This window comes from Heptranchias perlo, chromosome 4, assembly GCF_035084215.1.
Source record: "Heptranchias perlo isolate sHepPer1 chromosome 4, sHepPer1.hap1, whole genome shotgun sequence".
In the NCBI taxonomy this organism is placed as follows: Eukaryota; Metazoa; Chordata; class Chondrichthyes; order Hexanchiformes; family Hexanchidae; genus Heptranchias; species Heptranchias perlo.
Genome location: NC_090328.1, coordinates 3,927,859 through 3,944,253, shown reverse-complemented (window position 1 = coordinate 3,944,253; position 16,395 = coordinate 3,927,859). Strand labels below are relative to the sequence as shown.

Here is a 16,395-nt window from a genome sequence, read left to right as displayed (position 1 = left end):
CAAATTTTTGATCAGCAAGGGAGTCAAAGGATATGGGGAAAGGGCGGGAAAGTGGAGTTGAGGCAAAAATCAGATCAGCCATGATCTCATTAAATGGTGGAGCAGGCTCGAGGGGCCGAATGGCCTACTCCTGCTCCTATCACTTATGGTCACTCAGTGAGATCATGGCTGATCTGTACCTTAACTTCATTTACTCACCTTTGCTCCAAATCCCTTGATACCCTTACCCAACAAAAATCTATCAATCTCAGTCTTGAAATTTCCAATTGACCCCCAGCATCCACAGTCATTTAGGGGAGAGAGTTCCAGATTTCCACTCCCCTTTGTGTGAAAAAGAGCTTCCTGATTTCACTCCTGAACGGCCTAGCTCTAATTCTAAGATTGTGTCCCCTTGTTCAGAATTCCCCCACCAGAGGAAATAGTTTCTCTGTATCTACCCTATCGAACCCTTTTATCATTTTAAACACTTCGATCAGATTACCCCTCCATCTTCTAAATTCAAGGGAATACAAACCAAGTTTATGCAACCTGTCCTCATAATTGAACCCTTTAAGCCCTGGTATGATTCTGGCGAATCTGTGTAAACAGTCAGACGTATGAGTGTGAGGCTATTTTTCTTCTGTCTATACACAAAGGGGAAGGACAGTCTTGGAGAAGTACTTTTTGTTCAAAGCCGCCTCACAATTTCCAAAATTTGATGAAAAGAATATGCCTTGTGTAGTTACCTCTTGAGCCGGCCGACGTGGACTGGGTTTCCCAGGCCAGTTCAAAGTTACAGCCCCTTTGCACTCAGTGGCGCCCCTTTGAGATGTACAGGGCTCCACTTTGAGGTATGGTAATGTAGTGGTTGAAGTCCTGGACCATGAGCTCAAATCCTACCATGGCAAGTTGTGAAATTGAAATCAATAAATTTGTGGGCTGGTACCGGAGAGAATGGAAGCTGATGGATCTTCACTGAAAAACCCACCAGGTTCATTCGATGCTCCTGAGGGAAAGGAACCTGCCCGCCCCTACCCGGTCAGGCCTATTCGTGACTCCAGTCCCACCCACTATGTGGTTGCCCTCTGAGGTGGAAGGGAATGGATAATGAATGTAGCCTTGCCGGCACCTCCTGAGAACAAATAAAATGTTTGATGCTTTAAAAACTATCAAGGCATATTTGTAATATTGTTTCAAGAAGGCATTGGGGTGAGTTGTGTGAACAAAGACTACTTTCCCTAGATTTGCCCTCCCCTCAATAACAATTCTCACGTTGCCAAGTGTCTTGTTCTCCGAGGGTGACCCTCCTGCCTTTTTCCCTGGGACTGTGAGGGGCTGACCTGCTCCCTCTGTAGTCCTGGATGCATGTGTTGCTGGGAATGAAACTGCTGTTGATATTTCCCTCCCTCTTCCTGTGGGGAAGCACGGGGCATCTGTTCAGCATCCCCTGGCAGTGACGTGTCTGTGACCGGTAACTCAGAGACGCAAGGAGATCGCAGTGTGAGGTGCTCCACCTAGATGTGGAGAAGGGGAAATTAATCGCTGCTGCTACCTTCAGTCGTGCAGTCTTTTTCTTTGCTTCGTATATCTGGCAGTCCCAGCGCAAGTCCTGTCAATTCAGCACAGGAGCCCAGGCAACTCAGTCCTATTTGTACTTGTATTTCTTATTTGCTGGTTTGTCCGGTTTGAATTTTGTGGGCCTGGTGGTTTGAAAAGGGCTGTTCTTGTTGCTGGTGCCACAGCCGAGATTAGCTGGGTGTTGCTCCTTGGTCCGTCTGGCCTGTCTGGTTTCAGCGTTAACCTGGCAGTGTCTTAACCCATTCGGCCGTTGGGAAATTGAACTTGAAATCGGTAAGTAAGCAGCACCGCGGTGCGCGGAGAGGGATAAGCCCCGCCATCTTGGAGAGCGGTTCTGATTTTCTGCTTCCTCCATTGCGATAGCTAAGCCAAAGACCATTAACAACTCCGACACGAGGGCTTTCAAGATCACGGGCCTCGAATCTGGAACCACGTACAGTGTGGCAGTGAGCGCGTACACCGGAGGAGGGGACAGCCCCAGAAAAGCAGTCACTGTGACTACGCCAAACAGCTGTAAGTCCACCCATGGAAAACGATAACACTCACCGAGGGCTACGGCTTGTGCCATATTACGGGCTCAGACGGTTCCTTAAATGTGATATGATTTGTCCTCATTTTCTGGGAAATATCCCAGAAAATATTGTTTTGAGATTGAAAGGTTTGAAGTGAAACAGTTCCACTTTTAATATTCCCAGCCAGATATCAACACCAGGAAAACTGAAAGAATAGTGTCTTATCACATCTCTCAGAAATGTTCCAGAGTGCTTCACGTACATTAAATTAATTTGTGACAGGCAAATGTTCAGCCATTTTGCACACATTAAGAAGCTACAACCAGTGGATGACCATAATTGTTGGTTAAAGGTGGAATATTGGCCAGGACACTGGGAGAGCTTCCTTCTCCTCCTCTTCCATTAATGCCATGGGATCAGTAACGTCCACCTGAACAGGCAGACAGGGCCTTGGTTTTGCATTTCATGTAGGACGGGTTTATGGTGTTTGAATAAGTTCATTTCTGTTCTTATTACTTGGATTTGAGGTATTACATTCCACAATTCTATCAAAACCGTAAAACCTGTAGCCTTAAGAGTGACCTTTTGGAAATATTAACCATCTTCCCCTTTAGGACGCCTGCAAGAGTATAGCCTGGGCCAGATGATGATGCCTATTAGGGCCACAACATTAGCTCTGGTGTCCAGACCAATTACTGTTTGCTTTGTCCATTGTTTGTTGTTGGTATCCATCTACCTTACATCAAAGCCCAGGGATCTACATAGTTCTCATTTAACGCATCCAAATATCATTACCATTTACCTACATCACATTCATTGGCTGCAAAGTGCTTAGCTTGGTCCTAAGGATAGGACATAGGTGTTATATAAATATAAGTTCTTTAATTAAGGAGTTAGCAGTTTGTGCACTAGTGATTTTATAAATAAGTATTTTATCGTTTGGTCTTTGTTAAGAGTATCTTTCAGTCAGGCTAGGCTGGGCAGAGTTCATACTGAGAGGGGTGGGCCATTCAGTTCCACTCTACGGACCCCAATATGAGCCGATGGACCTGTAATCGCAGACAGCTTCAATTGCCCTCCCCCCAGGCATTTGTCCGGCATCCTATATTCAACATAAGGATATTGAAAAAAAACCAATGAATAGTGGGGAGTCAAAATAACAAACACCAGGGGTTGTAGTGGATTGTGGAAAGTTAAACCGCACCCGATGTGACTCGAGTGTGCAGTTACTCTGCTCCATGAAATGGTCACTGCTGAAACAAACCGTGCCAGGCTGACTACAGTCAGAGAGTGCTGAGGATTGCACCCATGGGTGGGCCATTACTGTTACACAGATCACCACTTCAACTGGAGAATGCAAGACAGTCTGGGGCAAGTAGATTAATCCAAATTATATAGGTTCCGATGCCAGATAAAATCAAATTGTTGGTTTTATTAATATCGAAAGAAATTACAAGCAAGCTTATACATCTATGATGTTGTGTATGGACTTTCAAAAGGCATTTGATGAAGTACCAAATGATAGACTTGTTAGCAAAATTAAAGCCCATGGGATTAAAGGGACAGTGGCAGCATGGATATAAAGTTGGCTAAAGGACAGAAAGCGGAGAGTCGCGGTGAACGGTTGTTTTTCAGACTGGAGGGAAGTATACGGTGGTGTTCCCCCAGGGTCAGTATCAGGACCACTGCTCTTTTTGATACATAATAATGACCTGGACTTGGGTATAGAGGGTATAATTTCAAAGTCTGCAGATGACACGAAACTCGGAAATGTAGTAAACAATGTGAAGAATAGTAACAGACTTCAGGAGGACAGAGACAGACTGGTGAAATGGGCAGATACATGGCAGATGAAATGTAATGCAGAGAAGTGTGAAGTGATACATTTTGGTAGGAAGAATGAGGTTACCTGACGAAGGAGCAAAGCTCCGAAAGCTTGTGATTTCAAATAAAGCTGTTGGACTATAACCTGGTGCTGTGCGACTCCTTACATTTGTCCACCCCAGTCCATCACCGGCATCTCCACATCATGTTTATTAATAGAGGCATAGAGAACAAAAGCAAAGAAGTTATGATGAACCTTTATAAAACACTGGTTAAGCCCCAGCTGGAGTATTGTGATCAATTCTGGGCACCACACTTTAGGAAGGATGTCAAGGCCTCAGAGAAAGTGTAGAAGAGATTTACTAGAATGGTGCCAGGGATGAGGGACTTCAGTTATGTGGAGAGACTGGAGAAGCTGGGGTTGTTCTTCTTAGAGCAGAGAAGGTTAAGGGGAGATTTGATAGAGGTGTTCAAAATCATGAACGGTTTTGATACAGTAAATAAGGAGAAACTGTTTCCAGTGGCAGAAGGGTCAGTAACCAGAGGACACAGATTTAAGGTGATCGGCAAAAGAGCCAGAGGGGAGATGAGGAAACATTTTTTACGCAGCGAGTTGTTCTGATCTGGAATGCACTGCCTGAAAGGGCGGTGGAAGCAGATTCAATAGTAACTTTCAAAAGGGAATTAGATAAATACTTGAAAGGAAAAAAATTACAGGGCTGTGAGGAAAGAGCAGGGGAGTGGGATTAATTGGATAGCTCTTTCAAAGAGCCGGCACAGGCACGATGGGCCAAATGGCCTCCTCCTGTGCTGTACCTACTATGATACACTTATTCGTAGGATATCCCTCAGGTCTGCTTTTAAATCTAACCAGTCCAGGTGAGCGCTCAACACAGAATACCAAAGAATTACTGAGAGTGAGCCTATTTATACACCTGGATGGACTATGTCAGGTGACTTGCTCTAAACCTATCAATTCTGATATCATCATGTGACCTCTATGTGTCATATGCTACCACACCAATAGATGGCACATCTGCCACATCCCCTCCATTCTCACTGGAGTACGGCAGCATCATTTCTTATCAATAGAACATAAGATAATTTTGCATGGTTATAAACACACACCATATCAGAAAGATTAGGGCTGAAATGTAGACACGTTGGCTCCAAACTAGCTAAAATTCTTACACAAACCCTTTGATGCATCTTAAATTGAATTATGCTGACACTTCCACCTTATCATTCCCGTGCTGAATCCTAACCACCTAATCTAAACCTCCATCGCACAGAATACATTCTCATAATGCAACCAACACCACTTAAACAGATTATCTGGTCGTTATCACGTTGCTGTTTGTGGGATCTTGCTGTGCGCAAATCTTCTGCTGCGTTTCCTACATTGCAACATTGAGTACACTTCAGAAAGTACTTCATTGGCTGTAAAGCGCTTTGGGTCGTCCTGAGGTCGTGTAAGTCGCTATATAAATGCAAGACCTTTCCTTTCCTTCCCATAATACAAAGGTATTAATACCGAGTTCTGTATTGTGAAGCTGTTTTTTCTATTATATTGTAAACTATCTTACACAACCCATCAGTCCCACTGAGTCCATGTACGATGTACCATTATAGATTTCCCCTCACTCATCCCCCTGTTGATCCCCACATTAAGAAACACAGAGTTTCCCCCAAGTCCCTGTAGTGATTATTAATATACATGTTTGTTTTCTAACCTGTTTGTTTTTCTCCCCCAATCAGCCATTGCACTGATCCTTGGGATTACCTTGCCACTGGTGGGAATTATAGCGCTGGGAGTCATGCTCAGTATCTTCTGCTACCGAAAACAAGAATGGTAATTTCCCTTTCAATGATCAGTCTTCTTAAACAGTAAATGGCCCCTCCCCGGGCTGGGAGCCCAGGCCCTGCCCCTGCCCCTGCCCCTCCCCAGGGAGGGAGCCCAGGCCCTGCCCCGGCCCCTCCCCAGGGAGGGAGCCCAGGCCCTGCCCCGGCCCCTCCCCAGGGAGGGAGCCCAGGCCCTGCCCCGGCCCCTCCCCAGGGAGGGAGCCCAGGCCCTGCCCCGGCCCCTCCCCAGGGAGGGAGCCCAGGCCCTGCCCCGGCCCCTCCCCAGGGAGGGAGCCCAGGCCCTGCCCCGGCCCCTCCCCAGGGAGGGAGCCCAGGCCCTGCCCCGGCCCCTCCCCAGGGAGGGAGCCCAGGCCCTGCCCCGGCCCCTCCCCAGGGAGGGAGCCCAGGCCCTGCCCCGGCCCCTCCCCAGGGAGGGAGCCCAGGCCCTGCCCCTGCCCCTCCCCAGGGAGGGTGCCCAGGCCCTGCCCCTCCCCGGGCTGAGAGCCCAGGCCGTGCCCCGGCCCCTCCCCGGGCTGGGAGCCCAGGCAGGATATTTTGTGCCAGATTTCCCCTGTCATCCCTTCTGACAGACGTCATGGTTGGGTTGAACCTGGCTGATGTTTCTCTCACTAACCTGCACCTGGGCCAGTATTGGTGTCCTGGCCGATATCAGACTGAGCTTGGAACCCGAGACTCCCTTTATGAAATGAGCCAGCGAACTCTGTGCAGGCACTGGGCTGGGGCTGCGAGTTGGGGCACATAACCTGCGGTGTGCAATTGGTGCATGGGGTGCGATTCCTCGCACTCAGCTCAGTTCCCGACCAGGCTGGGAGCAACGAACACTGGGGACTGATGGCAGGAAGAGCTCTGAGAGACTGACTGTTTCCTTCTTCCCATCTCTTCTGTTTCTAGGATCAAAGAGACATTTTATCCTGAAATTCCTGATCCAAATAACAGCAAAGTTCTGCAGGATGGAAACTTCCTTCAGGTACAGCACTGGGTGAAGGGAACATTGTGTGTTTGTGTGTGTGTGTATACATGTGGGTATATGTAAGTGTGTATAAGTGTATGTGTGTGCACGTGTGTATAAATATATATATTTACTTGTGGGTACATATGTAGTTTAAGTGTGAGCATAAGTGCTTGACTGTATGTATGTATTTGTGTGTGTGTGTCCGTGCATGTGTGCTTTTGAATGGATGTGTATAGGGAGGGGGCAGACTCTGTGTATATAGGGTGTGTTCTCTCACTTTTACAGGATCTGGTGACACAGGAAATCGAGTGACCCTTGCTAGGATTTTAATGTAAGCCGCTTGTTACTGATGATTATCCTCAGTACTGAAGGTAAAGAAATCAGGAAGACACATACATGGCCGGCATATTTACAGGAGAGCATGATTGCTGCGGACATCTCCAGACTACCGTTCCCTCGTCCATGAAATGTTAAAATGAAAATCTTTAGGAAAAAGCCATCAGGCCAAACAAGCCCCATCCATTTTTGATAGATCAACCCCATCTCCCCAACTCCTCCGCCCCACATCCCTCAATCCCTTTCCTCTTGAACACATCCAGTAGTCTCCTGATCCCACCTGTACTTTCTCCTTCATTGTCCTTCCCTGGTAACCTATTCCACAACTCAACTGCCCTCTGCGGAAAAAGTTTCCCCCGACTCCCCTCCTCGCCCCACCTTCCTCCTGTACTTGACCCACCTTCCTCCTGTACTTGACCCTTGCTGTAACATTGCCTGGTGACGCAGGATTCATTGCGACAGGCTGGTGAGACACAAGCACCACTGCTATCTCTCGTTCATTGCACTACTGTGGTCGTGGGCTGAAGGGAGTGCGCATTGCTTGGTCTCTCTGACACGCAGAGATTTAGGTGAAAAGTTTTATCGGGAATGTTTTCTCTGCAGCTAGTGGGAAATGACATTTTCTATTTTAACAATTATCTGAAGAATAGGATTCATATGGGGAGATTTTCCTGGGTCTGCGCCCAATATCGGAAAATCGAGTGGCTTTGAGCACTGACTAAAGGAAGACACCCGATTATAGTCAGTGCGCTCTGGGCACCGACCCAGGAAACTCCGCCCGTTTATATTTCTCTCCCCTAATCCCGGTCTCCTCATTCAATACTCGCCGTGCTGCCACAAAGGCAGGTGATTGATGAGTCTCGAGGGCTCTGCCTGTGCTGATCGAGAGAGGCCATGAGGTGACTCGGTCTTCTCCCCTCCTCCTTGTAGGCAGTGCTAGGCTGCAGCTCCGAGCTCTTCCCTACCCCTCTTGTGTCCTGAAGCAGGGATTTACCCAGGTAACAAGTCCCGGGTCTCGCTAGGTTCTTGTAACAAACTCATCACGTTAGGAAAAGGCCGAGGCCATTCAGCCTCTTCTGCTTTCTCTCTATGGGCTAAAACTGTTCAAATGACCAGACTATTGTTGATGATCAGGAGAAGCAGCGAATAACTGCGGGCAGACACTATGCTGTTCACGAATGTATTTTACATACAGTAGATCTACCCAAGAACCCTCTAAACTTAATTGGAACCAAATCAACCCTCTGCGGCTGCTCCTTAATCTGGGACATAGAAACATAGAAAATAGGAACAAGAGTAGGCCATTCGGCCCTTCGGGCCTGCTCCGCCATTCAAAATTATCACGACTGATCGTCTAACTCAGTACCCTGTTCCCGCTTTCTCCCCACATCCCTTGATCCCTTTAGCATTAAGAAATATATCTATCTCCTTCTTGAATACATCTAATGACTTGGCCTCCACTGCCTTCTGTGGTAGAGAATTCCACAGGTTCACCACCCTCTGAGTGAAGAAATTTCTCCTCATCTCGGTTCTAAATGGCCTACCCCGTATCCTGAGACTGTGACCCCTGGTTCTGAACTCCCCAGCCATCGGGAACATCCTCCCTGCATCTAGTCTGTCTAGTCCTGTTAGAATTTAATAGGTTTTGATGAGATCACCTCTCATTCTTCTAAACTCGAGTGAATATAGATCCAATCTCTCCTCATTCTAACAGGACTAGACAGACTAGATGCAGGGAGGATGTTCCCGATGGCTGGGGAGTCCAGAACCAGGGGTCACAGTCTCAGGATACGGGGCATGCCATTTAGAACTGAGATGAGGAGAAATTTTTTCACTCAGAGGGTGGTGAACCTGTGGAATTCTCTACCACAGAAGGCAGTGGAGGTCAAGTCATTAGATGTATTCAAGAAGGAGATAGATATATTTCTTAATGCTAAAGAGATCAAGGGATATGGGGAAAAAGCGGGAACAGGGTACTGAGTTAGACGATCAGCCATGATCATTCTGAATGGCGGAGCAGGCCCGAAGGGCCGAATGGCCTACTCTTGCTCCTATTTTCTATGTTTCATACGTCAGTCCTGCCATCCCAGGAATCAGTCTGGTAAACCTTCGTTGCACTCCCTCCATGGCAAGGACATCCTTCCTCAGATAAGAAGACCAAAACTGCACACAATACTCCAGATGTGGTCTCACCAAGGCCCTGTATAACTGCAGTAAGACATCCCTGCTCCTGTACTCAAATCCTCTTGCAATGAAGGCCAACATACCATTCGCCTTCCTAACTGCTTGCTGCACCTGAATGCTCGCTTTCAGCGACTGGTGTACAAGGACACCCAGGTCTCATTGCACCTCCCCTTTTCCCAATCTATCACCATTCAGATAATAATTTGCCTTTCTGTTTTTACAACCAAAGTGAATAACTTCACATTTATCCACGTTATACTGCATCTGCCATGTTCTTGCCCACTCCCCCAACTTGTCTAAATCACATTGGAGCCTCTTTGCATCCTCCTCACAACTCACATTCCACCCTGTGCTTCAGCCAGACTGGCTCATTGATGGGGACCTATCGCTGGATCTGGGTAGGGTGGTCCTGGCTGAGCAAGCAGCGGGAAGCTCGCCAGTGCTGTGCACACTTGGCAGTCCCTGAGCTTGATCAGTGCCAACCTGTGCCCAGGCTCTCTGGACTGGGGTCAGTAGGTTTTACCCCTGCGGAAAGTGCTCGCATGCTTCATATCGAGCAAACAGGAACTCCACCAATGCGGGTTTCTCAGTAGCTCGGTTTGGAGACTGATACACTGGGATGAGTTCCAGCATATCAGACATCCGCTGACCAAATGACAACATCTAAAACCAGAAAGGTCCATCAGTTTTTTTTTCTTTTCTCAATCTTGTTAGGGAGTCAACTCATGCAAAACTCTGGAGCCAAAGGATTGTACGCCCAACAAAGTCCAAGTTGTGGAAGAGAAACAGATCATTGCGGAGGACGTGAAGGAAGATAAGGATGAGGACGTTCCTGAGGATGCCTCTGATATGGAGCACCTGGCTGAAGGTGTCTTATCATACAGTCCGCAGCGCGCATCTACCGAGACCTCAGGGGAGACTAACCCAGCTTTTGAGGCATCATTGCCTTCATCGCCATCTGTCCACCCAAGCGAGGTCACCTATACAATTTTACGGGGCCCTGGATACCACCAACAGGAAGCACCAGAGACCGAGCCAGAGGAGATTGTTAAGTCAGGATATCAACCTCAGATCCACGCAGCCACCAATCTCGCAACGGACCAAGAGCAGCCCGAGGTGAAGGAGATAACTCCTCACGGCGACGGCTACCAGCCACAGATGCATCACAAATCCTGGAGCCTAGATTCGGGAGACTTCCCCCCACCTGAGACCGAATCCATCGGCAGCCCGACCTCCATCAATTCCCAAGCATTCCTGATCCCGGAGAAGATGCTCAGAGAGGACGATGGCTTGAAACCCAGTGGGAGAGGGTGGCCCCTCTCCTTCTTCAATTCCGAAATGTCCTCAAACTCGTTCGGTAACTCCAACAACAGCTGAGGGGACCTGGGGAGTGTAGGGTGTGGAAATGGAGGGACCCGGGTCCACGGCCTTCGCCATCAGCCTTCGTCTCGTTTTGCTCGGTGAGAATCCTTTGCCACCCAGAACACTCTGGCACCTCAGCGACCCTGAGTGGGACAGCCTGCTTGAGTCGGACATTTTAAAAAAAAAGGAAAGCAGCTCATTTCTGTGTTTACTCCATTAGCCTCCTCTCAAAGTTCAGGGGCTTGAAAACAGATTGAAGGACAGACTCCCGGAAACCCTCTAATTATGAGAGAGTTTGTAGCTACAGTGAAGCTGACTGAGCCACAATAGTTACAGCCCTCAGTCGAACAGACTGCTGCCTCCCACTGTATATCCTGTTGGCGGAGCAGGCTTGAGGAGCTGGATGTCCTTCTCCTGTTCCTATTTAATATTGGTCTGTGATCTCGGGATGCAATTACACTATTATATTTTTTATAGAACGTGACACTGAGAACTTTAATAAATCTTGGGCCGAATTGATGCAACGTTTCCAGTTTTACGGAACGTGCAATTTGCTGGGTGTTGAGGACAAGGCTTCCTGGGTTCTGCTCTTGGTATGAAAACTGGTTCTGTCTGTGGAATGGAACCACCTGAGGCTGAATAACGCTGGGCTGATATTCTAAGGGCTTCTCGTTCCGAGCTCGGGGTATAGTCGGGTGATTAATGAGAGTGGACGGAGTCTGTTGGGAATGAGCCCTTTTGTTCCCATCGCGTGCCTGTAGTGTGACTCGGAGTACGACAGGATGTGTCTGCAGCTACTACATCATCTTGCAGATCTTTTACGAGAGGCGTCCCTTAATTACCATGTTCCGCTCTGAATTGATTCGCTGCGTCGACCAACGAGAAGTGGCGAGAATAATGCAGCCGACCTCCCCATGGCTCCCCTCCTCACAGCTCTCAACCCCCACTGCAATAGGAAAGGTGCGATCGAACAAAGCCCAGCACTCTGGCTACATCCGTGGCTTAAATAAAACTCGCACGGTGGGTGGGTACACAGAGACACCCCTCTCGGGGGGGTGGGGAGAACTGAGCCATTTCAATACAAATGTTCTGACTTGCAGTGGCTCACACCGCTTCCTGTTTTAACTGAGCGCTCACGGACTTGAACACAACGTCAATATCCTGCCAAAGGAGCCAAGGCATTTGGAATATACGTATCACCTTAATCTACCTGCGTTGTGCTTCATCAAACCAACAATGCTTCACATACAGTGAATTGCTTTGAAGTGCAGCGACTGTTCTGTGGGTAAAACATGGCATGAGCTGGTTGTAAGGATTGTCCGTGCGGCCCAGTTTAAATATTCTCTGGTTATCGGGCACTGCCGATGGTTCACAACCCGAGGACAGTGTTGGGCAGAACTGTTCATTCAGCACCTCTGTCTCAAAAACACAGGCTCAGAATTCATCTCCCGCTTCTTCTGAGGGTTGGGGAACTTTCAAAGAATTCAATATTTGGTAGGTGGGGGAGAGGGGCGAGCTCACCTTTTGAGTTTGGCGCATCAGCCTGTGTAAATATTTGTGTCAGAATGTTAGTCTGGAAGTAGTGGCATTCCAGTAAGATTAGGAGCCACTGGGAATGGCTGTGCCAGGGAGTCATTCAGCATTCTACAGTGCACTGGGAAAAGCACCAGTAGTTACAGAGACTGGCACTGTCACTCCTGCGAGCTGCACACAGCATCTGTGCTGCTCATCCAGTCAGTTTGGAACTTTGCTGTAAGTGTATTCGATTGTCAACTTGTTTATTCAACTAGCCTGGTACACAGTAAATGCCGGCATAAATCTATATATCTGGCATTCAAAGTAAGAACAACTTGCAATGTATTTGACTTTTCTCTGCTCCACACTTACCCAGCCGGGCAGGGAGGGAGGGGAGGATGAAGGAGGAGCTGCTCTCCAGCCCCAATGAGGGCAACTCAGCTCCCACATGAGAGCTTCCACCCGATCCTCCCACTCACAGCCGGAGTTGGCAGCTCGCCATGAACAAGGGCCCCTCCTGTTACCACTGCACTGGCTGTGGAGAGAGTTACTAGCCCAGCGTAATATCCCACCGCTGCACCATAAGGACTAAGAGTTGATCACAGCTTCCATTGCAAGCAGTAAAGGTGGTGATTGGGCTGTGAGGGGAAGGCAACGTTTCCTCACCTGTCCGCTGTTCAATATCGGACATCTGAAGCACCACTACAATAACCTCTTACCTGTAGAAATTGGTACCAAGTATTAAAAATAACACCAGACTACTGATGTCTGATGGAAAGTGTAAGAATATGGTTTAAAACCAGCATAGAAAACAGGACGGCAAAGGTCCGCATCGCTGAGGAAAATAACTTACAGAAACCCAAGAGGCCATTGAAAGAGTGAAAAACAGTCAGACTCACGAGACCGGGTGTGCTGCTAGTATAAACATACTAAGACCTGATAACAGTAAAAGGCTATGTAATCAGTAAGCCATTAAATAATCCTTGGAGGTTTTTGGGAGTCAGCACAGTAGGATGGTTTATGAACAGGAGATAAGTCCAGCGGTACTTACTTACAGAGCAACGCAGCCGAATAGTATAAAGATAGGGCATTCTCCCTCCCAAAAGTTAGAGCTCTCAAGAGGGGCCGGTCGGAAGTCCACGGCCACAGGCAGTCCACGGGGGTCAGGTCTGATCACCCTGGATGCGTGGACAGGTCAGATTGTATTGATTGCTTATCTTGTAATCGGTAGACCGTTGTATTATAATAATAGTAACTGTTGAATGTAACGTTGAAGACAGCTGTAGTGCAACTCTGTTATAGGTCAATCTATTAAACTTTGTATTTTATAAACTACTCGGGCTAGAATCAAGGGGAGGTTATTGTTGATGGATTAACAACCCATAGTTGTGACAGTAACGGAAGAAAATCCGCTAACGGGAAGCATGCCAACACTTGCTTCACACTAGACACTAGTTTTGCTAATGCTGTATTTCTCCCGATAAGCGCGCACGCAGATATACACGCGCGCACGCAGATATACACGCGCGCACGCAGATATACTCACGCGCACGCAGATTATACACACCCCTCTCATAATGGAGGGGTAGGGGCTAAGACATTTCAATATAAATGTTCTGATTTGCAGCTCCAGTTAAGTTCATTGTCATCAAAACAATCAAAGCCTGGACATTCCTGTCAGTGAGCTGGCTTGTATTTTCCTCTGTTTTAACGCTAACCCATTTATTCTAAAGGAATGTCAGAAGCACACTTGGCTGCTAGTACCACTAATAGTAATTATTAGGCTCCAATTTATTTTTTTGAAGTGTGTGGGTATGGATGCTGTTTTAATTGCAACATGAGTAAATCAGAATTTCAATAATGATCATTAAATTGATGGAACTGAATCGCAGAGTATTGCTGAATAGTTTGTGCGAGAATTCTGAGGGTATTTCTCTTCCCCCTCTCCTCCCCCCATATATTATTTTAATACTCGTGTTATTTATTTTTTCTCTAATTTCCCCCCTCCCTCCTGGGTCCCCGGACTCTACAGGAAGCTACCTCCACCCCTCCCCCAGGTACCGTACAGAAACAACCCCCACCCCAGCACAGCACAGGACCCCCCACCCTCCCCAAGATCCCATTTTGCAGAGGAACTGATCCTCTTCAGGTTCCCATACAGTACAGGGACCCAATCCCTCCAAGATCGTGCACAGTACAAGAACCTGCCCTACTCTCCCTGCTCCCCCACCCCATTCCCATTTGACCCAACACTAATTGCAGAGATGTAAAGAGGGTGCAGCTGAGAACAGAGGTGTTGGCAGTCTTTTGTTTGCCCAGGACTTGTCGTCTTATAAGCTATTTGGTGCTGTGTGAAGAGTTTTTCCTCCCATCATCTTTCTTCGCCCCTTTTCCTAGCAGCTACAGCATTCCTGGCCGCTAGAACCATTCGGTGCTCTGTTGTAATTTTGTAACTGACTGGTAGGAACTGCACAAGAGCATCAATTTGTGACTCAGTGAGATAGCTTCTGGTCTCCATTTTGCATTCGTCCCATGCCCACGAAAGGCAAGATTGAGATTGGGAACTCATCTCGGAGCCAATTGGAAAGGAACCGAAGCCAAGGGTCGCAGTCCGTTGGTGCGTTGTTTTACTGACATATCTTCTGTGGCCTTGCTCCTGGTAATTCACATGATGTGGTGGTATTATACCACATAATGCACAATGTATTATCCTGCTGCTAAGGTGGCCTGTCCCTTTAATATCTAATCTAGACAATATCTAATCCTGAGGCCAGTCAGAGTTTATTTGCTATTTGATAAGGGAATCTTAAAGATCGGAAAGTGCTTGTAAATTTCTGGCTCCTTGACAGAAAAAAACAGCATAAAATGGACTGGATTTCAAAAAACTGTATATCTGTTTTAAACACTGAAATATGATGAACACTCTCCAGCCTTTCAGCTAGTTAGTCCTGATGTACTTACTGCATGCAGATTAAATCTGGAAGTCTAATTAAATAGATTCAATTTTTGTCTATTTAATTAAACATGACTGCCAGGAATCAGGGTAACAGCACTCTCAGTGACAGGACTTCCAGTATTTTATAGGGAGAAAATGATCTGTAAGCATATTTTTGTAAAAGAGAAAAGCAATTGATTTATGAGAGAAATGCAGGTGGCACCATCAGGGATATACAGGACAAGTCTGGTGGTGTTCTGGGAATGCTGAAATTACAATGAGATTTTATCGGATATAAGATTATGCTGAGAATATTAAAGGCCGAACACTTTGTCCACTGTTGTAATAGGAGTGTTGACCATTTTAAAATAAAACGGTCAATCCTCTTAAAATGACAGACAAGAGAGTTCAATCCACTAATGTTCATCTGCTACTCTTTGCCAGATAATGTTTGCACAGCATAATCTGAAGGCTGTGGTCTTTTGTTATTTCCATCCCTTTTCTCGGTGCTCTGACTTGTGTACCAGTAATGAAAACATACAGCAGCAGTCTGATCCTGGTATGAAGACAATGCAACAGGTTCAGTGAATCTTCTGTGAGACCTGCACTGCATTCTGCCTGGCCCTAGAACAGGTTATGGACAAGACTGGCAGAGAGAGAAGCTCACTGAGAGGGCAACAGTTTAGTCACCTTTGTAAAACTCTTTCAGACAAGACCTCTGCTTTAACCAAAAACCTCTGTTTTAACCTCCCTCCTGTCCTGAAGACACTAACACTAGCTGGGGTACAGATCAGTAAACTGCCCTCCCATACCTCACCCCAAGAGCCATTCTTCATACGTGAGTCCAGACACTGAGTGTCGGCAGGGGATTCGACCGGGGTGGGGAAGCACCTCACATCCACGTGCACCTATGCTGCTGTAAATCTCGTTATGCTACAACTGGGCTTAAAGTTGGGAAATTTCTGCATTTACTGCTGGAATTTTTTTTTGTATAAAAGATTGAATTATTGTCATTTTATATATTAAAATATTTCAGTTCAATGATCTGTTTCCTCATGTCTGCATTATTGTTGAGTCTCTTTTGGGGCTATAAAGTACATACAGTTAGAAAAACATGTTATGCTAGTGCAGCTATTCACAATGGTGGTCCTTTGTAATACATTGTAGAGGTAGTAAGCTACAATACTTTCTCATGCATTATTCACAGTGAGCACAGGACAAGTTTCACCAGTTACTGCTGTAACTTCAGCAGAAACCCTGTGACCCCAATCCCCCCTCCTCCCCAGCACACACAAAGTCATCCTGATTTTCCATCTGTGTACTGTTTGGCCCTCTTGGTCCTGTACGCCTTTGGT

General features: G+C 47.0%; 1 protein-coding gene across 2 annotated transcripts in view; it reads left to right on the top strand.

The window, feature by feature from the left end:
• Positions 1 to 16,084, top strand: part of lifra (LIF receptor subunit alpha a) — a 188,791-nt gene extending 172,707 nt beyond the window's left edge. For both annotated transcript variants that reach the window (XM_067982383.1, XM_067982384.1), the window contains exons 18-21: positions 1,921 to 2,070; positions 5,652 to 5,745; positions 6,648 to 6,723; positions 9,943 to 16,084. In XM_067982383.1, coding sequence (XP_067838484.1) covers positions 1,921 to 2,070; positions 5,652 to 5,745; positions 6,648 to 6,723; positions 9,943 to 10,605 — 983 coding nt within the window. In that variant the 3' untranslated portion in view covers positions 10,606 to 16,084. The remainder of the gene's footprint in view (positions 1 to 1,920; positions 2,071 to 5,651; positions 5,746 to 6,647; positions 6,724 to 9,942) is intronic.
• Positions 16,085 to 16,395: the final 311 nt, after the last annotated feature.